The 27,453-nt window shown below is 33.3% G+C and overlaps 1 protein-coding gene across 4 annotated transcripts in view; it reads left to right on the top strand.

Moving 5' to 3' along the window:
• Positions 1-27,453, top strand: part of LOC118181300 (uncharacterized) — a 243,838-nt gene that overhangs the window by 27,342 nt on the left and 189,043 nt on the right. The window contains exon 1 of one of the 4 annotated variants that reach the window (XM_085817135.1): positions 18,959-19,092. The exons of 2 other annotated variants lie outside the window; for them this stretch is intronic. In XM_085817135.1, the coding sequence (XP_085673261.1) occupies positions 19,015-19,092 (78 nt within the window). In that variant the 5' untranslated portion in view covers positions 18,959-19,014. Of the gene's footprint in view, positions 1-18,958; positions 19,093-22,616; positions 22,739-27,453 lie in introns of those variants that run through there. One more of the 4 variants, XM_085817134.1, reaches the window with a different exon arrangement.

The raw sequence follows: 27,453 nt of genomic DNA, 5'->3' as shown, positions 1-27,453 counted from the left end.
TGGGGGGTGGTTGGCAGCCATCATCTCGTCTTCCTAGAGCGTTCCAAACGTGCTCTATTGGATTCATGTCTGGAGAACACACTGGCCATTCCATTCGTACGATTCCTTCCTCGAAAAGGAAATCCTCCACCAGGTTAGCACGATGTGGCCTGCAGTTATCGTTCATTAAAATGAAGTCATCTCCGATTGCTGCAGCGTAAGGGACTACAATAGGTCTAAGGATCTCATCCCTATATCGGCGACCAGTCAGAGGTCCATCTCGAATGATGTAGAGGTCTGTGCGCCCGTCAATGGAGATGCTACCATACACCAACACTCCCCCACCGCCAAATCTGACACTTTCGTGCACGAACGCAGGATTATTCCTACTGCCACGGTCCCTCCAGATGAAAATACGCCTATTATCACGATGAACAGAAAAACGGGACTCTTCAGAAAAAAAGAACATTGCTCCATTCATTTCTTCTCCAGTTCACATGCTCTGTTGCCCACTCCTTGCGGTCGCGAAGATGCCTTGATATTAGTCTAACATATACCATCGGTCGGCGAGCATACAGACTTACACCACGGAGTCGGTTTCGGACAGTCTGAGTTGAAACCGTGCTGCCAGTAGCCGAGCGAAGGTGTTGTTGGAGAAGAGTAGCATTCATATTTCGGTGTCTCCGAGTCGTTAACACTAAATAACGATCTTCATTGGGCGTTGTTGCCCGTCTTCGGCCTGCACTTCCAGTTTCCAAAAAACGGTTCCAGATCCTGGAAATCACACTTTGTGACACTTCAATGGCTTGCGCTACTTCGGCTTTAGTTTGGCCTCCTTCTAAACTACCAACAACTCTCCAAGCTTCTAAATCGGTTAATTGACTTCGCTGAGACATCGTACTCATCGAAACAAAGCAGTCACTGAATGCCGATCATCCTTGTCTTCATTGTCTTTTGTTCAGTTGAAAGTCAAATTTCATTCACTGCCGCTGAAGCGACGTTTTTGACTTCGAACTCAAAATTAGCATACTCCACAGTTTGAAAATCAGAAAAATTTGCATTTGTGATTCTCTTCTTCCATTTTCGGAAAAAAAAAAAAAAAAATAAATAAATCGCTTATATCTTTATTTTATATAAAACTTACAATATCCTTTAATTTTTTTGAGCAATGTACATTCGATTAATCATGCGTTCATGTCCACTGAATTATTTCCAAGGAAACGGCTTCATACGAGTCTTAATTATTTTCAAAGTTATTGGTCATTTTTCACCAATGTAAAACTTGTGTAAATATATAAGAATATCAGGATCCATTGAGCATATCTAACTGGGATATAAAATGCAAGTCTTGTCTGAAATTAAATAAACTGTGTAATTTTGCTTTTAGGTACATACCGACTGTTAATGAAATTAAAAACTCATTTTAAATAGCAGATCGAATGCTGAGAGCAGAGCTTAGGTTTTGCAAAAGGGGGCAGGTATTCTTTGTTATTCAAATAAGGTATGATCGTCTGATTAGCAGCTAATGAATAATACCATTATACTGGTAGTTCGATCCAGTTTGATCTTAGCGTCTTGACTAAATTCATTTTTTCATTCAGTAGTTGTTCTGTAATAAATTGTGGCTTTCGAACATGAAGCACGCGACGGTAAAATCAACAAAAGTGGAAAAGTGCAGCTCTGAATTATATCAGATTACTAGTCCTAGTATGCACATGAAGATAGCATGTTGGAACAACAACTACAACAATAACAGAAAGCTTTATGCATAAAGGAAACAAATGTTGTTATGCACAAAGATAAAAACAATATTTAATTTTTGTACATTATATGATGATTTCTTATTTGGGTCATTAACAAGTTGATGTTTGAATCTAAAAACAAGTAAACAAAACTTACATTAATAAGATATGTGGCCACCCCGGATCTTTACACGAACTTGCCCATGCTTTCACAGAGGTGATCAACCATCGTAGGTGCTAGCAGTATCCGTTTCTCCATTAGGGTGGTTTCCAACTGTCTGATATTGGCTGGAGAAGATGCAGAGACAGAACGTAAACACTGCGTCAAGAGCATACTAGCTATCTATCAACTAGTTGCTTGCCATTTGTCCTTTTCAGCCGTGGTGGAGGAACTTTAAACTATTAATTGAAATTTGAAGTGTTATAAAATCATATCAAGAAGATGAAATTCGAGGTTTAACATTTCAATCTATATATCTATCTATATATATAAAGAAGAAAGTTTGTGTGTCTGTCCTCTAATAACTCTTAATAGTCACTACTATAGCTGTCGTCACCAAACTGTCTACAATTTTTTTCTGGGTTCTGAAAAAGGTCGACGTCCACTTTTTTTCCAAAAAAGAATGGCTAAAATCAGGGATATTAATTAAAAACACGGAAAAACGATAGTTTTTTACCTCATTTTTTCGAGTGGCGACAGTCTCGCAAGCTGGAGATGAAAATCTGCTTTATTTCGAAAGTTGTTTCCACTGTTTCAGATCCTAGAGTTTGTTAATAAAATATTTATAAGTTTTACGATGAAATAAAAATATCATTGCCAAACATTAACTACATTATTCCCGATTCCAAAAATTCGTGGAAGCCATTTCGGCGATTCCTATCTTCGTACGACTTTAATCAGCCGAAATATTAATTAAAAACTGAAAGCGCTAATTCTCGCACTAATTTTTTCGAGTGACAACAGTGTCGCGTGTTGGAGGTAAAGATGCTTTATTTCGAAAAGTGTTGCTACTGCTCGCTTTCAAACCGTAGAGTTTGTTAACGAAAAATTTTTAATTTTTGCGAAATCTATACATATAAAAAAGAATGTCTGTTTGCGTGCTTGTTTGTTTGTTCGCGTTATTGATTTCTGATCAATTATGATCAATTTTTTGCCACATTTAATCGACTAAAATTGAATATAGTTGAAATATTGGATGGAATTTGAGCCTTTAGGACCATTTTATTAGAAAGACGAAAATCATTGAAAACTGCATGCCATTGTTGCTGATATAATGAGAGAGAATTAGCTTACTTTTCTATCGAAATGTTTTATGTGGGTTCTGTATCGCATCAGACTGAAAAGTGTATTTTGAATGAATGGTATTTTTTGCATCATTGTTAGAGAAGGATTACAACAGTATCGTTCTCTCTGTTGTTAAATGCATTGCTGTCAATCTAACTTAACTGGCATCAGGTACTTCCGCTAGTTACGTATAAATTATACAAATAAAACGAGCTTTCATGAGCTACATGTAACTAAATGGTAAAACAGGTAGGATGATCAGGCATGGAAAGGAAGATTCACATCACTGTTTCTCTGAAAATGTGAAACGTGTTTCAGGTTGACACGTGAATCTACCTTATGTTAATTATGTACTTTTTTTTTACATATTATGGGATATTTAATGTAAAGTATTGTGCATGTCCGTATTATATGTCGAATAATATGATAACCCTTAATGGCAGAAAACGTTGATGCATTTGAGGAATCTGTAGCTATCTGGAGGTACAGTGAATGTAAAAAATGAAATGTATATTTAAAAATTAAAAATTTGTATGCTAAAACTCTTATAAAATTTGACAGAATGATGCATAATGTTTCTGGTAATTAGGTTAAAATAACCGAAACCCACGAAGACCAAAAGTATAAGCAGATGAAGTAAGTGTGATACTTGTTATGGGCTGGAAAGGAAGAATATCTTTCAGAAATCTGCAGAAGAACATCTCAAACGACAACCGTTTAACCGTCATCGCCAACGATTTCATCACCATTTCCTATTATGTGTTTAAGTATTTTGAGAAAAGCTTTGTAGAAAGGAAAAGTTTATGGAAAATATGTTTCTTACTCTTTATGCTCCTTTTTTGAAACGAAAGTCTGATAATAAAAGTGAAAGATTTCTGTCTCCAATAATCTGACTAAATGAAGATTAGAGATTTTAAACCGGAGTTGAAATCGTGTTCAGTCTAATGAAGAAGTCCATTCTCCCCCCTGCCTCAACAAATTGCAACTTTTACAATCATAGATGAAGTAAATAGTGATCTCTGTCTAGGATTACCAAGTAAGTATTTCAAACGGTTATTCATCTGGAAAAAGTGTGACTGCAGCACATATTACTGTAAGCGGTTGTCAAAACTCTGCAGAAAATGTACAAAATTCCATCTGATTTGTTTAAAGATGTTGGCGATGGATACTTTTAACACCAATGCACATCTGTACATGGAAGGTTGTGGCAGATATATCGATGAAGTAGTGTCGAGGCGTTAGGTATTTTCTGAAAGCAGGGGAGGTAAAAAATGAGCAATGCCTTCGCCGGGACTCGAACCACGGACCTCTCGAATACGTGCCGAGTGTACCATTAAGCACCATTAAGGCATGCTAAGCAGACGGGAGAAATACCTCATAGTAGAAGTGAGAAATTTTAACCCCTATGTTATAAAGTTTGCACGTAATTTCACCAGACCTCAGATACGTCCACATTTGAAATAGCCTCAGTGTGGACTGCATTTTTCCTTTCTGAAGATGTTCTTTCACCAGTTATCTAGACCATTCGAAGAAAGAAAGAAAACTGGTGTTTGTGCAAGGAATAGCCAGTCTTCCGAGACAGAAGGACTTTATAAAAGTGCTGTAAGAACTGAAATGAAATAAAGCACTAAGCGGGAGGGGGATTAGCGAGTATTAATTTTTAAGTGACCTTGTCATTTACCTTTTGTGCTGTCCCAATGACCATTACATTCTCTAAAAAAGTGGTCACTGTAGCAATTCGCAGAAACGGATTTATGTGCCATTTTCTTTTATAGGTCTGATGATTAGCGTGGGTAGTATGAAACCGATTAAATTATTACGCACATGTAATTTAAGATATTAAGTACTAACTTATAAAGAAGCGTGTCGTTGCATATCTGTTTCAAAATGCAATGTGTTTCAAAAATAAATATGATATTTAATGCAGGAGAGTCGTTTTTAAAGGGTCAAAGAACTTCATGCCACTCGTGAGCCACAGTTTGCCCTTGCCTGTATAGACGTTATCAGGAAGCTCAAAATCAAAAATGCTACTGGTATTAATTTTGTCACAAACCTAATGATTCGTAATCTTCCCATTAATGCTATCACTAAACTAACTAGCATCTAATAATGCATGTCTAACGCATTGTTACTTCTCTGAGCCTGGAAGTTAACCATAGAAACCAAGTAAGAATTCTATCTAAACCAAACAAAGATTCTACTGAGACAGTTAATCGCCTGATTAGCTTCATACCTACTTTGGGTAAGATCTTCGAGAGAATGTTGTTATTCAGGATCAAGTCCCTTCATCTGTCGTCAGGTGACTAGTATGGCTTCAGAAGCGAGCAATATCAACTTCCAGTTAACTTTTCCGATTAGTGGAGTTCGTTTATGCAGTTCTAAATCATAAGCGTTGTACTGCCCTCCTCATGTTTGTTGGATGTGGTGAATGAATTCGATAGCGTCTGAAGTGAGTGTCTTATTTATATTTTGTGCAGTGGACTTTCCCAGGAGAAATCGTGACAAGAACATGGTGCTGGCATGCTATGCTGATGATACTATGGTAGCTGTCAGGTCAATCCAACATAATCATACCATTCATAAGCTCTAGGACTTTGTAGTAGAAATAGAGACTGGTACTCCAGATGGAAAATTTCTATCGGTGCCGCTAAATCTAAGCTGCTAGTGATTGGAAGCAAGTTCATTAAAGCTGTGATTGCGCAATTAATATACCTCTTTGGTCTACAGATGCCAAGCATAGGTAAAGCCAACTATCTGGGAGATCATCTTAACCAAACGCCTATGACAACAAATACTCACTTCCTCATCATAAACTACTGCATGGTGATCTAAAAATTTATTATATTTTCGGATTATTTACTGAAATGTTCAATGACAAGTTCTTCGAGCAAGGACTGATCTGCAGTAAAATTTTTGTGAATCACTGCATAATGTTGCTATCTTTGAAGATGTAAGGATAAGGCCATTCACTCTACACTGGACGAAAGACCGTAATTTCGTGATCTAGGCTCTCATTTCCGTTCTTTCGCACTGCATTGTTATTGAGTATACTTTGTATATATCTCTTTGCATTTAATTTTGTTTTGTACAGTTTCTTCTGCAAAGTTTACTGTTTATTGTCAATAGTTTAATATCTGCTTGTGCTGCCTGTACCTGTTCAGGTAGTTTTTATTCCCTTCGACTGATTGTAAATCTTTTTGGTTAATATTCTCCTGGGTGATGTGCGTACCCTTCATTGATGGCCTCCGTTTTTTCCTAAATGAGATTGTACTTGACTGTTATTCATATGATATGCCTATCGAGCATTTCGTCAATATAGCTTATAACAGTCGATACTTTCGGCTAAATAAGCATAGCTCTGTCGCATTAAAGCAGAAGTCTTTGACAGTTATATTTAACTGCTATTTCTTCAACTAAATATTCGTATTGAAGAAGGTTTCTGAAGTCGAAGATTTTCATTTGGGAGGGGATACCTATGATTTAGGCATATTAGACAAAACATCTGAGTTTTACGCTAAATCTGCCATCCGTATTTGAAGTTCTGCACAATATTCTTAAGAATGTATTTCTCTGAAAAGTGTTAGACTTAACATTTTTTTTCCATTGAGTTATTGATAAGAAAATTATAATGTTATGCGAATCAAAAAATAACAGCACCAGTAACGTGACGTCATATTGTCTTGCAACAAAAGTCACTAAGGAAAAACAAATGAGTGCTGACCTCACACAGCAGCAAAAAAATTTCAGTTTCATGCAGCTGAAGGTTGAGGTTTAATATAAGGTACAGCATAGCTTCTGTTTCTTTCCTTACAATATTCATTTGCTGTTATTTTATTTTGTTTCAAAATTAATCTCTAGTGATTAGTCGTGCATTTCTTACTTTTCTTTTTCATAGATATATTCAAGATTTGCCATCAGTATTTTTTTAGGGGGGGGGGAACAGTGATGTAAATTTTTTCATCAATAGGTATCATTTTAGCCTAGTAATTAGAAGTAGGTTCAGGAAACTATGAATCGAATTTAAAACCGTGTTTTTATTATAATATGTAAAATATGAAATATAAATTTCCTTTATTTCTTTGCACTATAAAAATTTAGTATTATTCGTATATGTAAATTCTTTTTAAAATAAGGTAGGTTTAAAATCTAGTAGTTGCTAGTTACGAGAAATTGTGTTTAGAGTTTCTTTAGTATTAATTAAAGGATATTTTATACTTTCCTTATCCTTTATCAGAGTTCGACGGATTGAAGCAACCATATATTTCGTTACTGATAAAATAACGGCTTTATAAACATGACATTCTATTTAAACGTATCCCATTTTCTTTTGGTGTCTGTTCGAAATAAATAATTCTTCTCGATTTACTTTGAGTATTAAATTTTCATGTTTCTTTGGAGCTATATTTATTTAAGTAAGTAAATAAATTGTAAATCTCTGGTTTCTCCTGTGACTTTTCTTTATTTCTTTGCCATTTTCTTCTGTTTGCTTTTAATAATGATATTTCAATTAACTGCCTATCTTATTTTCTTCTTTCGTATCTTCTATGTTATTTTCCAGATTATTTATATATAAAGGGCCGACGTGGACCGAATTTTCTTTTGTTAATGTTAAACAAAAGCTAAAGTTTCGAAATAATGTAAGTTCCCTGCAGTTTTACTCTCGGCGGTTGAATGAGCTGGCTGCCTAAAGTTTTCGCGGTTTTCTTCATATGTAGGTTATATACGGGCTAAGATTACCTTAAAAACTCTTTCACAGAGGCATCTTCTTTCATTTAGCCGCACTATTCCTTTTGTAATCAAATCTTGTTAGGGTAAGGGCATTTTAAGTTAATAAGTAGACATCAAATGCATTGCGTCAGTATTTATATATGCATTGCGGCTGCCTTTTTTTCTTTTATTTTGATATTTATTTAGTTTTAAAATATTATTATTATTTTAATAAATGGCAACTTCCATATAATAATGAGATAAACACATATTTGATTAAGAATAATTATAACTTGCTAACTTCAGTGCCTAAGTAAGAGTGATTTAATTTGTTTATCAGTACACTTGTCTCCCCACTTATACTACGGATTAGAGATAAGATCGTCTGTAGAAATTAGTGCGAAACCAGTCCCCTTCCTTTTCTTTATAGCTTGCAAATGCATTCTAGTCATCGAAAAATTTACATTATTTACATAGCAGTTAAATAATGCATTACATATGTAAAAATGTTCTGAACTTTTCTTTTATATTTGAAATACAGGTTTATTTTTCACGGAAAAGAATTTTACAGCAATTTTTTGTTTGCATTTGTAGTGTTGATATTTTCTGCTATAATTTCAAAAGCAGACAAACGAAAAACTATAATAAAGGAGATTGATTGAAATGGCAAACAATAATCGTGAAATTTTTACACACATCGTTATCACTAACGAACTTGATGTTAGATTTTTCAAGGAAGACCATTTGTTTGTACTTTTTTTTTTATTATTATTGACAAGAAATAATTTATACTGATGTTTGATTGATGAAGGTGAAGACAAACTCTACAAAGAAAATTTTTATATGAAATGTAAACTCGGCATTTTCGCATTCGAAAAAACGGTGTAGTTTTGAGATTCTTTCCATTACCAATTTTACATAATATCGTTCTTTTATTCTCCCCTCTCCCGAAAAAAATGCTTTTGTTAGGTAGGGAACAATTTAATAATTTAAACTTTCTTTGTAGACGTATAAAACTTTAAATTTCTTTTATTTTTACTAACCGGGGTCAAATGGCCAAAATTGATAGCCATCAGTTTCTTAAATTGCAACCACAGGTCTGCGATCATCGATTCGAGAGATATCTAGACGAATAATCATTTTGAAATATGTGTAATTTTTTAAAAGACCTTCAAAAGTAGTTCACTGTTAATTCATTACTTGATTTTTTTAAATATGGTTTGTTATATATTTAAGGGCCGAATTTTTGTATAAAGAATGCCGGGTAATAAACAACTTGCAAATGTCGCATCAACAGTTGGAAAACAGAAATGATTTTCTGAATTCTATAAATCTTATTTATCTTGAGTTCCCACGTGCATTAAAATGGATGTTTCGGTTTCGTCCTCATTACAGTCTTGGATATTTTTCTTCATGCAAATTCAGATATTTCGTTTTAAAAGGATTTGACAGATTGCAAAATGTTTGAGTCATCTAGATGCTCGAACATCTGCTCAATATATTGACTTTTAGCTATCTGTTTCATTTTTTAAACGTTCTTTTAAGTAAAGTAAGTCTTTTTTTTTTTAAAGTTTATTTTACAGTAATGAAGAAATTTTTGTTTGTGGCTCAGTCATATTTTTATGTCTAAGCATCATTTCAAAAACATCCATTCAAATGCATGTTAGGCTTATTATAAAAACTGCAATTAATCTTCGTTATTGTTAAGTCTTTTAATAATACGTTTCCAAAGTGAACATTTTGTTTAATTCTCTGCTTTTATATTAATGAAATGAAATTTATATTAATGAAATGAAATTATATTAATGAAATGAAAATGATTTTATATTAATGATAATCAAATGAAAGAATTGAGTCTCTGCTTTTATGTTAATATTTTTAATGAAAGAACTAGCAATTATTTTATGTATTTTTAAATTCCTGCTATTAGCTCACACTCTCCCTATATCTTATTCAAATTTTCAGTTGTTAACAAAATACTTTTTATTCATCCACTCAAGTTCAAATACATTTTTTTTTAAACTTGTAGTGGATGACACTTGATGTTAATACAGTTTTTTTCACATATTAAAGTCAATTTATAAAGAAAAAAAAATTTAATAATGTTAACGTCTCAAAAAATGTTAATAAAAAGTAAAAATAAAATTTTTCTTTGATGACCTGAGTAGGAATTGACTTGAAAAAAAAAAAAAAAAAAATTATATTACTTGTATTTTAGGGTTGTTAGATGTAAGAAGACAGTAGATACATTACATCTAATATCTTGAGTCTGCTATTCATTTTTTATCAGCTGCATTGATTTTGATGCATCTGTCTCTACAATTTATCAACATTTGATGGATACAGAATTTGTTGGTATAAGTAAATCGTTAAATAAAACTGTTTCAGTCTAGTGTGTATGAAATATAAGGTAATATAACTATATTATATTTCATACACACTAGACTAAACACTGAAATAGTTTTATATAAAATAAAGTGAGAAATCAGAGCATCGGAGTTAAACATTGACTTAGAAACGATCCTTGAAATAAGCTGAGATAAAAAGTATTAAGCATTAAATGGACTTTTTGAAATAATTCAGGATTAGAAAATTATGTATGAAAGGCAAAATCAAGCTAAGAGGAAAAAAAAAAAAAAAAAAAAAGAAAAAAGAAAAAAAAAGCAGGTTAGTTTTGAAAGACACTCATAAAAGTTCATTTTGTTTTTTGTTACTTGTTTTAAGTGTCCATCAAGTGCCCAAGTGACATTACACTAGAGTTAGATTTTAAAGCCCCGTTATAATAAATAAATATTTTAAATAACTAAATTAATATTTTTTAAAATAGCGTTGCTAATGAAATGTGTTGTATGATTACCATTGTAGAAATATAATTTTAAAGACTGACAGTCGCTTTATATTACTCCAAATGTTCTGAAAAAGTAGAATGCGTATGCTTGTGACATTTATGGTTTTGAAAGTTATGTTTGAAAGTTTCACGTAATAAGTCATTAGAGCTGCAAAGACTAGACGCAGCATTTTGCAAAGAAATTGGCTGTAGCAAAAAATTTGAATTTAAATATACCTTTTTGTGAAAAAGAAAAGATTATTTCGACACTTTCTTAAAGGTAAATATGTATATGATTTACTAAAATTTTTTAACTTCTGAGTAAAATGCTTAAATTTCTTTTTTTTTTCAAAAATTCAGTGTTCATTAATTTTATTACTTTTAGAAGTATTTTCGTATCATTTTTAGCATATTAATGATTCCGATATCTATTAAAATGAACAATAAAACATAACTATGATTAATAATGACGAATAACTATGATTCTTATTTGTTATCAAAAGAATAGCAAATAAGAATCATAGTTTGAACAAATAAGTATCATAAATTTCTTCGATAACGGAATTTTGAAAAATTCTTATCAAAATAGAACAGTAACTTAAATAATAAAACTATCTGTTTTTATCCTGGGAGATCAAAATTTATAGCTTTCGTTGCCATAGTGTCTAGTTCTGGCATAAAAGTTCATGAAACTGTTGTGAAGAAAACTAGTTTACTAGTGTGTGTAAGGTCTTAAAAGCTCAGTTGTTATTTTGTATTGCTTTTTAATGTTATCGAAATGCTATTTGAAATCGTTGAAAACTTCATGGAAAATATATTAAATCGATTCTAAATTGAATTTAAATGCAAGCGGGAGCCTTAGGACACCCGTGAAAATTTATCATATTCATTGAAAATGTTTTTCAGAAATTTTAGAACTATCAATTTAATTTCCCCTTCTTTCTACTGGACCTGTGCATATTTGTTTCAGAGGCAGTGAACTGACAAATCTAGCTGCAAAATGACGCCTTCTTAATGTGCCATTAAATGTACATTGTAAAGAAAGCTTCAACAGCTCTGGTGTATACAAACTGATAAGAAGCTGAGGTTTATTAAATCCAGACATAAAGATTGGGACTCGAACACAGATGTCTAGGAGGAAGTTTTATAACTCGTTTGCGGATCGAGATTCATACTTCGCCGCCTTCTTGGAATAGTACATCGAATTGCAAATCGTTATATTCCTTTATCAGTCAGTAATAATTTAAGCACTGCTCTTTCTTTTCATCATTACGATGATCATCGTTTTAATTCCTTGAATTCAAGGTTATTACAATTAATTGGAAGATAATTTATTGCTTAAAATTTTTAAAAGATGTCCATTCATACCATATTATTTAAGACTCGATTCATTTTAATCACTGTTACCTTGTGATATTAGTTTATTTGATGCATACTGATTTCATTAAGTTTAAATATTAGTGTTAGTGTCATCCATCCTTTTAAAACATGCTAATTTTGCAGCACATATTAATCTCGCACACATTATTTCTTTCATTATATGTACATATTTTTGACATATGATGTGAACATATCTCATCCATGAAAACAACTGAGACGCTTAAAGAATACAATTATTCCTTTTTTGCGAAAGATAACACACATAAACGATCTTAATAATTTTCCTTTTATGAATATAGGATTTAATGTAGTTATCAATGATTTTGGTTTTTGAAGGGAATGATTAATATATTTCATAGAAATCAGTACGCATATAAAGAATTCACTTATTAACTTACTGATTATGAATGATAATTGTTGAACTTTTACACGTTTAAACTACGCAAATAATAGCTGCAGGAGTTTGTATAGTTACAAACTATTACATTAAAAATTAATTTTTCTGTGTGCTGTGTTAAATGTAAATTTATGTACAGTAAACTTTCGCTACAACGATACCCGATACAACAATAACTCCCTCTACTACAATAATGTTTTGTGGTCCCGGTGATTTTGCATATAAACTAATGTTAATCTCCCCTCAATATTGCTATATTCTCTAGAACAATAAACCTCTGTAAAACGATTTTTTCAATCTAAATTTCAGTATTATTTTCTCCCTTTATAATAATATTTTGATTTTCAAATGCTTTTTTTTCGTTTTCTTTTGTTATTTTTTCCGTCTATTAAGACTCATTGTGGATATTCAACTTATCCCTGAATAAATAGCTATTGTTCAGATTTCAAAACAGATGAAGACCACCCTTTTGGAATTGGAGTGGGTGAGGGGGATGAAGTGTAAATGTATGCCTAGTCTCATTTCCCAGTAAGCTTTGGAATTCTGATAAGGTTTAAGGACATCTAGACCTGTCTGGTCACCTTGTCACAGAACAAGTGCCCTTTGTTAGAGGAACAGGGGGAGATGGAGGCGGGGTGTTGTTAAGTGACGTACTGAAAAGTGAGTTCAAAGGTTGTTTTATAGTCTTTAACGATTTTGAGTTCTACGCGAAACATTTGGTTTAAACTTTTCTTTCTTTCACGCGATATTGTTCCCTAAGATGGCAGGGCGAAAGCAACTATCTTTTCGAGATAAACTGAACGTTATCAATGATATTGATGAGGGAATGAAGCAGATTGATGCGGGGTAAGAAACATGGATTATCGCAATCTACAGTTGCAACGTTCCTAAAGAAGAGAAAGCAAATCGAAGATGCTGTAACTTCAAATGAAATTAACCCAGAGCGAAAACGACTGAAAGTTGCGATAAATGAAAACATTGATGCTGCTGTTTTAAAATGGTTTCAAGAGATGAGAGCAACAAATGTCCCAATAAATGGACCTTTATTATGTGCAAAAGCACGGAAATTTGCAGCAATGCTAGGGAACGAAACTTTCAAAGCTAGCAATGGTTGGTTAATGCGTTTTCGAGATAGTCATGGAATAACTTTCCAAGAAGTTCACGGAGAGAATAAGTCAGCCCCGATAAACGACGCAAATGAATGGCGGCAAAACAAGATGAAAGAAATCTTAGAAAAGTATGCTCCAGAAGACATTTATAATGCAGATGAAGGTGGGCTGTTTTTCCAACTCCTACCCGATCGAACATTGGCATTCAAGGGTGAAAAGTGTTATGGAGGGAAGAAATCAAAGCAGAGACTGACTGTTCTTCTGTGTACAAATAGCACAGGAACGCATAGAATACAACCTCTCGTCATTGGTAAATCGTTGAAGCCAAGGTGCTTTAAGAACGTGAAAAGTCTTCCCGTGGAGTATAAAGCAAATAAGAAGGCTTGGATGACGTCTAAATTTTTTTCCGAATGGTTACAGAAGTTAGACAATGAAATGAAGAAGAGAAGGAAAAAAATCGTTTTGTTGATAGATAACTGCGGTGCTCACACGTCATTTCCAAAGCTACAAAATATCGAAATCGCTTTTTTCCCTGCCAATTGCACTTCAATTTTACAGCCTCTTGATATGGGCATAATTAAGTGCTTCAAAGGATATTACAGAAAACGGTTGGTGGACTCCATACTTGTAAACTTTGAAAATAAAGTAGAAGACCCTTTCAAAGCTGTAAATGTCAAGGAAGCGTGTGACAATATTACTGGAAGTTGGTGGGAAGTAACAGAAAAAAAACATTCGGAATTGCTGGAAAAAGGCCGGTCTTTGTGTTATGGAAGATAAGAAATCTGATAATGATGAAAATTCCATCGACAATGATCTCTCAGATGATCAAGAATGTGTTTTGCACATCAAAAAATCCGTATTCCAACTTGAGGAAACAAGGTAAAAAGTTTGGAATTAGTATACGAGGGCTATCCAGAAAGTAGATTACGTTTTGGAATAAAAAAATAAACAAAGTATAGGAAACAAATTTTATTATATACAGATGAAAGCCACACTCAAATACTACTTTTCTACAATAGTCACCATACAAATTAAGGCATTTATCGTAGCGATGTACGAGCTTGGAAATTCCTTCGTCGAAAAATTCGGCCGCCTGCGCCTTCAACCACTTCGTTACCTCTACTTGCAGCTGTGCGTCGTCATCAAAACGCTGCATAGCCAGCCACTTCTTCATTGCTGGGAATAGGTGGAAGTCGCTCGGTGCCAGGTCGGGACTGTACGGCGGATGAGGAAACAACTCCCACTTAAAAGATTCAAGAACTTTACGAGTGACATTTGCCGTGTGGGGCCGGGCGTTGTCGTGAATCAACAAGATCTTAGAGCTCAACATTCCTCTGCGCTTGTTTTGAATTGCTCTTCTGAGTTTTTGGAGAGTTTGGCAATACCTTTGAGAGTTTATTGTAGTGCCTCTTTCCAGGAAGTCCACCAAAATTACACCTTTTCTGTCCCAAAAACAGTCGCCATCATCTTCCTTGCCGACATTGTTTGCATGCATTTCTTGGGTTTTTGGGGAGAACTTGTGTGCCCCCACTGCATTGATTGCAATTTCGTTTCACAGTTCACATGTTTCACCCATGTTTCGTCACCAGTAACGATGCGATCGAGTAAAGAGTCACCATCCTTATGGTAAGCGTCCAAAAAGTTCAACGCTGCAGCCATTCGCTGATTTTTGTGGTCCTCTGTCAAGATTTTTGGAATCCATCTTGCACAAAACTTGTGGTAACCAAGCTTTTCGCTGATGATTTCGTGCAATAAACTTCGCGAAATTTGTGGAAAACTCAAAGAAAGTTCCGTTATTGTGAAATTTCGATTTTCACGGACTTTAGCATCGACTTTTTCGAGAAGTTCGGCGGTCACTATGCTGGGTCTCCCACTTCGATCTTCGTCGTGAACATTGGTTCGGCCATTTTGAAATCTTATGACCCACTGACGCACTCCACCTTCAGTGATAATGTTGTCCCCATACACTTCACGAAGCTGCCGATAGATTTCTATCGGTTTACAGTTTTTTGCAGTCAGAAACCTTATTACTGAGCGCACCTCGCAGCTCGCGGGATTTTCAATTAACGCAGACATTTCAAACCGTCACAGTATCTGAAAGGAGCACAGCACGAACCTCTCACTAGCACGGCTAGATGCAGACTGAGCTGCGCAACGCTCTGACCCCAAGATGGCCGCGCTAGCCCCGCCCCTAGCGGACACAGACGGAAACGTAATCTACTTCCTAGATGGCCCTCGTAGAAGACTATTTAACAGCAGATGATGATCTTATGGTTTTCGCAGGAGTTACTGATGAAGATATTCTCTCTGAAATTACTGATGAGATAGGAAACAATGATGAAGATGATGATGATAATACAGGTCCATCGCAGTCCTTATTGTCATCCCAGGAAGCTCTTCAATCTGTGAATTCTCTACGGACATTTTTTTCAAGCCTTCCGTCGACAAATGGAGAACATTTTCGTGCACTAGACTCAATGCATACAGTATTGGTGAACTTAACAGTTAAAAAAATCAATAAACAAACAAAAATATTGGATTATTTTCAATAAAAAGTGTTTTCAGGTATGTGAATATTTCTGTGCTTATTTTCTGAATTTATCTTATTTATTTATTTTTTTAGTATTTAAACCACTATTATTAGTATTTTACAAATTAATTTCTTCTAAATATAGACTTAAAAGTAGTATGTTATGCACCTTAAACTAATAATAATAATAAAAAAAACTCTTATTAAATGCTCAAAATATGTGGGCCCTCGATATAACAATATGCCTCTCTACAACAATATATTTATTTGGTCCCTAAAATATTGTTGTAAGGAGGTTTCACTGTATTTGGTATTTATATGCTGAAAATCTGTGGATATTTGCTCTTCAATAAGCTGCGCATCAATTTTTAAAGTTGATATTTGATTAAATTGTGTACTTCGCTGTTTCTTTTAGAACTGTTTTTAATGCTTAATTTTGTAATTTTGCCTTAACGTTGTATAAATTTATAATCTTTCGCTTTAAAATGGGTTTCCTCAGCCTTTATACCTCATAAAAATATTCCTGCTTTTGTTTTTAAAGCTCGGTTTTTTGTATCTCAAGTTATTACTAAATGCTTTTCTTTTGCTTAAAGGTTATTTACTGAGTAATTATAGCACCTGAAAAAATTCAAATTGAATCCTGCATTGTATTTCTCATTAGGGCTTTAAAAATACCTTTAGTTGGGCTTTTTATTATCCTAGTGTATATTCAGTTTTAATATGAATGTAAGCATCTTACGGAAATAAAATACGCGAAACAAAAAAAAAAAAAAAAAAAAAAAAGATATAAAAATTTATTTTTGGAGATGAATAACATAGTTTTTATTAAATCTTTTGCTCTTTATAAAAACTGCTTTTGTGAGCAAGACATGGAAACGAAAATACTAATGGGAAAGTTGACTCCTGGGAAGCTAATAAGATGATTTCTGAACAAACTTTTCGAGCAAGTTCGTTAAAATTAATATTTATATTGCACGCGACATTTTCCCATTAGGATGGTAATTAAGGGATGTTTCCTTTTCGTCTCGATTTTTCGTTGACACTACTTTTCTTTCATGTCTTGCGGGACAAGTGGTGCATGTAGCATGCAATATTGTTTGCCCATTCATTTTGCACCATGAAATCCTCCCTTCCTGCCACATCTTTGGAGAACAATCCAGCATCTAATTACGGTCCCATACCTGCAAGACACAAAGTATACGTTTGTTCTGCCTGGAAATCTCCTCCCGCCTATGACGCAATTGTCTGAAAAATTCACGATTACTTCACGCTTGGTTGAGGACGGTGGTTTGTTGTTCAGCCGTGGCCATCCTTTCGATGGGTAATGGTCTTTTTGCTATGATGTCGCATTGCGGTGTAGAGAAAATGTCGTGAAATTGTGTGCTGCGACTTTTTTCAGAAGAAATGCTTTTGATTTCAGATTCTCTTCGCTTAAATATAAAATTTTGATTAGAGTTCTTTGCTGTGACAGATTATTTTTGAGCCATTTATAAAACATTGGAATTTTGGCGATCGTTCAATGCAAAATTCGCTTTTCAAAATGTGATCCCCTGATCTTGAAGTAACTACGCTGTGCTCTGTCTTGTGAAAGGATTTGTCTACCTCCTTTGATTAGAAACTACGTTACGAATTTCAGTCATGAAGATTACGTAGAATTAGTACTACTGCTGATTACAGTGGATCAATTTCAGTGGTCTTGTGAGCTATTTAGATAATTGACGCATCATTGTATTTATCTAGTAGAAGGCAGTACTAGTTTGAGATAATTTTTTTTTTTTTTTTTTCATTTGCCTTTTATTTGCTTTGATTATTTTAAAAAAAATTTCTAGGAGGTCTTTTATTTGAAAGTTATCTAGAACTTAATATACTGTGAATTCTTTCCTCTGGTGATTGACATTCTTTTATGTTTTTAGATACGGGTAATATGCTGTAACTGTGATACTCAGATGTGTTTAGCGCAGAAGGCTTTTTTTAACTCTTCATTTTGATTGATGCATTTTTCATAAAGATGTAATTTCTATTGGTATCATGAATTAATACTATCCGTTAAATTTGAAAATCGTATATTGTTTTATTATCAGTTTGCTGTTGGTATTCATTATCACAAAAATCTTTCCATAGATTCTCTATAGAAATTATTTCAGTAATATCTGCTGGATTTTACAAAATAATTAAAACAATAACTTTTCTATGTGCAGAATACTCGATTTATTGAAACCTTTATTTATTTATTTTTTTTTTTTTTTGCAAATTTCCTCCTCTTATGAAATATTAGCCTGAAATGGTATGTCCAGGTTTTTATAATATCAGTTCCTAAGATTAAGGGTAATATAATTGTAATGACATCCAAAAATGTGAGAAATTTTCCATTATATATTAACAATCGAAATTGAATTTACAGAACTGAATGTAAGTTGCTCAGAACATGTAAATGAAATATGTAATCAGGTTGGAATATAAGGTTTAAAACTATATTAAAGAACTTTAATTAACTTGCTGAGAGTAATTCTTCACCAGTTTATTCAATGGGCGTTATTGTTAGCTGTCGGGGCCAAGATTTAGAGGAAAATGCGGAAGAAACTCACCAGTGCTCTCCATCTCCTGATCCTGACAATGTCTTGACACCGATCCAGACGACCAACGAATTCATCCGACCTTTGGAGAATCCTTATCCTCCGCTACCCCCTGTCGACGAAGTCGAGTACGGCCCAGGCACTGCCGGCGCCGCATCCGGTATGCCAAGACCGAAGACATATGCTGTTGTGGTCAGCAGGCTTGCTGGACATCGCTGGCTGAAGCTCAGATTAGAACCTCGAGAAAGAACTGATGAGAATCAAGCCGAGGAAACTGCTGGAGAAGATTCATAGATGAGAAATAAAAAAGTTCAAATGTAACTATAGTGGATATTATTCGCACACGAGTCACTAAACTTTCTCTAAAGTTTCACTGATTGATTTTCTGCTGGTCCATTTTTATTATGCGCTAGAAGTTCAGTTATTTTAGATTTGAAGACCTCAAATTTGGGCCTTATTCTTCGGCGAGACTTTGTATTTTAGAGATGACTATTGGCTATGGCTGTTCTTGCTCTTCTGACTTAAAATCGTATTCCTCCTGCCAAGGATACTTTATAGAAAAGGTATACTATTTTAATTTTCTCATTATTTTAATATCTTTTAATTGAATCATGATTTTTGTACAATTTATTTACAACTTTGTAGTTACTTTATGCATTAAATTATGGAACTTTCAAATGGAGGTTTATTCAGTGCATTTTTATGAGAAAATCCTCGATGAAAGCATTTCTGAGGAAGACAGTTCTCGCATTCTCGCCATATTCACTGACATATTCTAGTCCAGTTTATTGTATTACACAACATTAGACAGTTTTTTTTCCTCAGAGCATACTGACTTTTGTTTTTCAAACTGTCAGTGATAGTGTACATTATAAAAATCTGGTAGCAGCTCTGTAAATTTAATTGAGAAGATTTAAGCACTTTTTTGGGGGGCGGAGAATTCTTATGAAATATCTTTTTAGAAATTTTATATCTTGAATTATTTAATTCGATTTACATTTGTTTCAATTGAGCCCAAAGGTTAAAATGAATTTTAGTGCCCTCTAAGAAAAAAGATAAACAAATATATATGGGAAATCTTATATGTAGTTGATTTTTAACTATTCCATTTAATTCATAAATTTCACCTGAAATTCGTATGCCGTTCTTAGTGTTGTTAGATTCTGCTGGAAGATATTAATTGCTTACTAAAAATGAAAATGTAATTAACCTGATATGGATGAGGCACTGTTCATCTTCATTCTCTCTCCCCCCCATTTTTTAAGCAGCATGCTCTTACGCCATTTTCTGATTTGCTTATACTAATAACAAATGCCTACTAAATGTTAACAACTAAACATATTGGTTTGGAAAGAAAGTAACTTCGGCTTGCTTAAATACATAGCGTTATGTTTGTTTTGTTACTCTTCTGTAAATTGGATAATTTCTTTCCTTTTGAGATTTGGCACCTGACACTTTTAGTTTGCTATAGAAACAAGTTTCGCCTAGTTTTGTTTATAACTACAACTTTACGGTATAAGGTATTTTCTCCGTCCTTTCCGCATGACTTCGCGGTGTAATTGGAAGCATACTCGACGCGTATTCGAGAGGTTCCGAATTCGAATCCCGGCGAGGTTGTTGCACATTTTCCACGTCTCCTTTAAAATAAAATAAAATAAAATAAAGACTTTACAAGTAGCGTCCGAATTAAAAGGTGGTAGACGAGATAATTAGCCGTCAGCCCTAGGATTTGGCTCTTGGGTCACTTAATCTCCAGTCCTCCCTTTAAAAGATGCAGTATATATGGTATTTTCTCCTTCCTCTTCTCATGCCTTTGTGGTGTGACTAGAAGCATACTTGATGCGTATTCGAGAGAGGTCCTGGGTTCGAGTCCCGGCGAGAGCACTGCGCATTCTTCACATCTCCTGGTGTGGGGGAGACTAATGATGACTCTACAACAGTCAGTTTTAACATGGGGTGCAAAAATAAATATTTTCGGCATATTTTAAAATGTTTGCTTTCATAAAGGCAAGAAAGCGGCTGAGGATGGTGGAGTTTGTGGAGTTTGATGTTGACTGCTTAATAGAACGCCTGAGTGAGATTTGGTAAAAAAAATTTCATTTTCAAGATTTTGCGCTTGAAGATGACCAACGTTCTGTCCGACATTCTGGAGTTGATGATGATAAAATTAAAGCCTTAATTGAATCGAATCGTCATACAAGTCGAGAAATTGCAAAAAAAGTTAAATGTGTGACGCTCTTCAGTTTTATTTTGAAACGCCATAGGAGGGATACTTGATGCTATAAATTTGTTTTGCGAAATAAGAAATTTTTGCGAAAGTGTTTATTTATTTTTAAAAACCCTGCCTGTTTTTTGAATTGTTTGAAAGCGTGTCACCTATATATGTTTCTTTTTGCCTCACAGTAGTGAGCATCGTAGTTAAACGCATGTTACTTAGTTACTTTTACTTAGGTTGATAACTAGTTGATTATGCTCGGTCAGGGAAATTGTTCCACTTGATAATGAAAAATCAGGAAAATTAAAAACTGAACTTCTGTAGGAACTCTGATAAAGTAAGCCTCTTGGATGTTTTAATAGTTTCTCGGTGTGCAGTAAAAGTGATTGTGTTTAATTGAAACTGATGTTAATATTGTTGTTTGGTAAATTATTTTAACTCTAATTTTAAAAATTTATTAAACAGGTAAAAGCTTCTTAACCTTAAAGCAGTAGGTCAATAAATTGAACATATTCAAAATGTCATTAATCATTTCGTGAAACCACTCAACATGTTTAAGGTCTCATTGTTTATTTCGTAATTCCTTTCTAAAAAAAGTAAGTTCCCTGCACCTTCTCTAAGCACCGTATATTTCTGATTACCGGAACAATTAATTTTAAGATCGTTTACCCAATTTTCCAAAAATTCGCCAACTGTATTCCTATCGGTAGCGCTCGTTAGAAAAGTGAACAAGGTGTAAAAGATCATTACGGTATTTTACTGAGTAAAAGTCATGATCTTGTTTTATTCATTTCTCATTATAACCGATATCAAGTTTTGTATTAAAATTAAAAAAATTCTTATTCATAAAATTAAAGATTTTTATAGAATAACATTGTGTTCGTAAAGCTGTATTTCTAGCAGCGTCTTTTGATGTATTGTTGTATTTCATGAGAACAATTGCAGTTCACTCTTTCTGTTGCATGGTAGTTTTTTTGCAACCTTAATCTCATTTTACTTCTAATAAAACTGATAGTCGACTGCACGCCGCCTTAATTCGAAATACTGATTTATAGTTATTTTGTCCATTAGTTTAATTAATGTCCATCATGGAAGAATGGTTGCCAGAGCCTCAAGGAGGTTGGACTTCTACTTTCACCCCAATTTTGAGTGAGATAACCCTGAGGGGGGATAGTCCGAGGATCTCCCACCCTTCATTCTTACCACAAAACCATGCGAGAGAACTTTCGGATCGGCATATATTAGTGCCTCCATAGTGCCACATTTACAAACATCCATGCCTTCTCCGGGATTCGAACTTGTGCCTTTCAGTACCGCGGTAGGCTTCCCTAACCACTATACCGTCTGGGTGGCAATACTGATTTATTGCAGTTTTTAATGAGATTTCATTAATGCATTATCACTTAAAAATTATTTTGAATTCTGAGACAAAGTAATAAAAAAAGAAAGATCTCAATATATAATTAGTAGGTGCTATTTTAACGAGGGTTGGGGAGGAAAAAAATGAAAAGAATCTTGCAAAAATAAGAAATTATTTTAAATAGGGTATAGAAACTTGTGCGTATCTGTTGCAAAATAAATTTGTGCATTCACTTTGAGCATCGCGTTTTTTCTCTTCGAAATCTTGTGATAGCAATGATTCGCACTTCTATTCCGCACGATTCTGTTAATTTTTGTTTGGCGGCGTGTAATATCTTGAGGATATCATTGTGCCTATCATCATCTGTTTTCACACGTCACCTCGTATCGCTTTTCGTTGTTTTGCGATTTCCCGCTACAGCGGAAGTCCGGCATGATTCTCCTACAGCAAATTACGTAAAAGTGAAGCTCTATCACAACAGAGCTGTGCTTGGGAAACTTACTGGATTAAAATTTCTAATGTGGCGTTGAAGATGGACGTTAAAACACGCGGCAAGACACGGGGAAGACGATTTTCTGGAACATGGGCTACTTTCTCCACTCTCTTGAGGAAAGGACATTCGCAGATGGCTCAGGTGAGTAACTGAATGTAATAATCCCGAAATTCTGCCACACGAAAATTTTCATATGGCTGATGCTTCTCCCCAGATAGAAAGTGTTCTAAATTTGGACATACACACCGCTCAGAAGAAATTCGAATTTGTTCTTGCAAACATGCTTCAAAACGAGGGATTAGGAAGATAGCCCAGCATGCTTTGCCATAATCAAATAAATCAAACCAAAATGGGAATTGCATGTCTTCTTTGTCTACTTACTCAAAAGTGTTATATGCGCGAAAGTTACTTGGATTACCCGCTGCTGTAAAGTAGAAAAGAGAATTAAATTTTTAAGTTATCTTTTGTATAAACATTCGTTAAAACAGTGGGATGGATAAAATCAGTTATAAAGTTTTTCAGAAACGTCTGAATAAGGAAAGCAAGGAAAAAAATCAACCGATAACTTAAGTTTTTAGTCACCTACATGTTAAAATATACAATCACAAAATTATTACATTAGTCTTAATGTTATGAATTTCATTTTAACGTGCATAAATTTGCCAGTAATTAAAAATGGAAATTTTGTTTAGTTAAAATATATTTTCAAGTCAAAATCAGGCAGAACAGTAACTTTATTTTGGAGTAGATTTTGAACAAAACTCTATCAGTTTCACTGGCGATCAGACACATGTGCTTCTTCTTAACGAGTGAAAGGAATTCTGCAAAAGGGAGAGCGGAGATGAAGTCGATTCTAATCAATGTTCAAAATCGACGGCAAAATAAAATGTCTGATTTGCCTAATTTTGAGTTTTACGTTGGCGTGCTTCTGTTTTCAAGTTCTACTTTTATACTGTATGCAAAAAGTCTGTTTTTGTTATAGCACTTTTGCAAGTTTGTTGAACTCTGAAATATAATTTTTATTGCTAATATCTGTTTTGCATTATAACTGACGATAAGAATAAATATATTTGACGATTTCGTGTTGTCATGCCGTTATATCCGTTTCTTGTACAAGATAAAAATTTTGGCATAGGTCGTGTTGGAAGTCTAAATATTTTTGGTTGCACCATTCACTTTCGTTTAGTTCATTGGCCATTATTTTGATTTACATGCATGCCTTAGCCTGGGAGATGATGTTTGAAAAACCTGTAAGAATATGCGTTTATTATTTACGCTTTGTTTATTAAATGAATGCATTCCGCTGTAGGAAAGTGTTTTTTTGGGGTTTGTATGTGTGAAATACCTGTTAAAGCCACCTTAATAATGAAAATTTCTCAATTCTTGATACTTCTACTCCTATCTAGTATATAATATGCTAATTTTAGAGCAGTTTTAACAAAATTTCCTAGTACAGTCTAAATGTAGTCAAAACAGTAAAGGATTTAAAATTCTACATTTTATCATTTTCAACATGTGGAAGAAAAAAAACGTGGAAATGAAATTTAAATTCAAATAAACCTCAGATTTATATCTGTTTTGTTGAACTATCAAATTAGATTGGTTCAAATTTTCTATAAAATCGACGTAAATCTAAAGCTGAATTTTTTCTAATTTTGCATGCTCTTTGTTAATTATAATGTCGTAATATCATGTTGATGTGATATCATGATACCGTTGTTGGATAATTTTTAATCATACATAATAAATCTTATGTGTATAGCACGTGAAATTTTATACATAACCACCAAATAAGGAGGAGCATGACAGACGTTGGATGTCATATTAAATATTAAATCTGTCATATTAAATCTGAGATTAAATAATGTCATATTAAATCTGAAAATTTTTTTCTGTGTTTCATAAAATTTTAGTTCTTCATGAGCAATTTAACTAAATTCAGTTTTAGTCCTTCAAAATAACCTTGGTTAAACAATAAAAACAATAACACCTGCTCTAAAAGAATTTCCAACTTTTTTACGAAAAGTTACATGCTGTTTTCAGTCACATAACTGCTTGTTTTTCTTCTGATCAAAACTGAAGTGCAGTTATCTGTGCAAATGAAAGCATAAACAAATACTTGATTATTCCGAAATATTATCATCATTATCCAAACTCAATTACAAAAACTCATATTTAAAAGTATTTTTAGTTCATTTGAGTGAACTGTTTTTATTTCTCAGTACCTCTCTAATGTAAACAACAAAATATTTTCCTAACTTTTTGTTTTGCATTTTAACTATTTCTGGTTGGAAAATATTCCCTTTACGTAACGTTTACTGCATTTAAAATGTAATTCCGAAAAGACTTAAGGATATTGAGATTTTACAGTAATGAGAACTGCTGTAAATAAAGTACGTAAATTCAATGTCTCATTTAGTATTCAGGGATAAAGGTGGCATATCTGAATTCCAGGAATTGAGAATTATTTTAAAGTCCCAATTTCTGCGTTTAAAAGTAGCATATGTATTTATCTTTTCGATAGCTTAAGAATGACAATAATTTAGCTTTTCGACAGTGGTTTATAGATTTATCTTAGGGAAAAATGTACATTACTGTTTTATAGAATTGTACTCTAATGTTTGTTGTTAAGAAGCGTTTGATTGAAAGATTAATGGAAATTTGGTGAATGATACCTAGCACCTTGCACATTATTTATAGGTAGAACACTGCGTCAAATCTTGTTTCTAAACCTGTGAATTGAATCGAGGGTATTTTTTCATTGGTACTAATTTTTTTCAAAATTTTATTTATAGGTAGAACACTGCGTCAGATCTTGTTTCTAAACTTGTATTACTTATATGAATTGAATCGAGGGTATTTTTTCATGATACTAATTTTTTTCAAAAGTTTTTGTCAAGTTGTTTATTTAAATGCTAGATTACTTTTTTTAATTTATTTAAATTATAAATTAAATATACATCTTGGGAAATAAATTGTATCTTATATAAAATTTTAAATTACAAATTCAGCTATTTGAAAGCATACGTTGCATATGTTGCATATGTTGCCACTGCCTCAAATAGATGTCTTATTCTCATCACACACCAGCGTGTTGCCATTCAGTAAAGCCTAAGAATTTAACTTTAAATTTGATCTTACTGAGTAACAAACCAAGTGATTGAAAAACAGTGAGCGCAGTTTTTAAAAGTACTTTTTCTACTTTTTAATCTGGTTGATTTAAATAAAAATGCATTTATATCTAATGTCTAATATTTAAATGTCTAATTACAAATGTTAAGTATTTTTATGAAATGGCAGCTGGACTCTGATTATATACTTTTTTTAAACTTTTTATAATATGTACTTTTTATTTTATTTTTAATCCAAAGGGGCAATTTGCCCAGAAGAATTATTAATTTCGTTTTGGCATTTTGCGTTTATTCACAATAAATGGCGAATCACTTTTTAAATTGTTTCCTCCAAATATTAGAGCTCTGTGTTATATTTAAAGAAATTAAATAATGAAGAATCTGCATCAATGTATGTATGTTTATTGCATTGTGATGAAACAACGGTACTTAGAACTATCAAATTTTGAATAACGTACGTTTCCACCCGATTATGGGCATCTGGAAGCCCAAATTTGGAATCTGGAATTAGTTTTATTATCCGTTTTATATTTTGTAAAACTTTAACGAATTTTTGATTAACAAACTCAACGATTTCGAAGTAAGCAATGGCAACACTGTACTGGGAGGAGGGGGGGGATACTTTTAGCGCGCGGGACTGTGTATCCGAAATTCTAAAGATATGGTCATTTTAAAATTATTTCGCGATATTGCTGTTGAACTGAATTTTGTGGTTTAAGTGCGAAGAACATATTTAATAAATAAAAGTAACACACAAAACGTTAAAAAAATGGCCCTTTGGGCGTAATGTAAAATCTGAAAGCCTTCAGATTTTATTTTTTATTTAAAATTAATTTATTGGTTTTTAATATTTTCTCTTGGAGGGATTAGACTGTAATTAAGGTGTTTGTTATATGTATGTGTGTGTGTGCGTCTAAATTCTTTTCTTACGTATTTGATGTCCTGTTGAAAAATTATTGATAATGCCTTATTTACAAATTGCCACCGAGAATTTTTCCTCTTTTGTGTAAGTGGCTACGTAATTTCCGTTGTATTTCTCTTGCGCATGGCCTCGTATCTTCTTCCGAATTAGATTATGCCAGCATTCTATTGAAAAGTTATTTCTTTTTGCTTTATTGTTTCCTTTGTTGAAAAATAATTTTTTCCACTTTAATCCTGTATTTTGTTTTACTTGGTATGTTTTTAAACTTTATTGTCATTAGTTTTATCATTCTAAAGGTTTTGCTTGTTTGAAACGAAGTATTTTGAGACTGGCTACATACTTATATGTTACATAATATCAGCATAGCTGTAAATGGCATCATGTCATAATTACGTTCTTTCTTTTATGAATTAAAATATTTTCATTGAAAAGATATATAGGTTCTTAATTGTTGAATGAAGTTATTGCATGTGGATAGCAGTAGCGCTCTGTACTTTATTTTTGTTCAATTATTAATTTCTTAATTGTGGACGACGGGACTATAAAGAAAAAAAGATCCATTTAAACTGAAATCATTTAGTTTTTATTAGGAAAGATTTTTTTTCTTAAAATACTGTTATCTGTTTGACAGTCGTTGTAGGTCTTATTAAGAATACATGAAGGAAGGAAACTTGAATCTTTATTGCAGTTCGAAGCGACTGCAAATTTATGTAAATTAAGAATACGCGAAATATACTCCTAGAAATACTGAGAGATACTGCTGTAATCTCCTTGGAAATTATCAAACTAAATATATCAAATCG

The sequence above is a fragment of the Stegodyphus dumicola genome, chromosome 5 (assembly GCF_044657685.1).
Source record: "Stegodyphus dumicola isolate Sdum_Otavi_A_Nest chromosome 5, ASM4465768v1".
Taxonomy (NCBI): domain Eukaryota; kingdom Metazoa; phylum Arthropoda; class Arachnida; order Araneae; family Eresidae; genus Stegodyphus; species Stegodyphus dumicola.
Note: the sequence above shows the minus strand (reverse complement) of the source record. Positions and strands in the feature narration are given on the sequence as shown.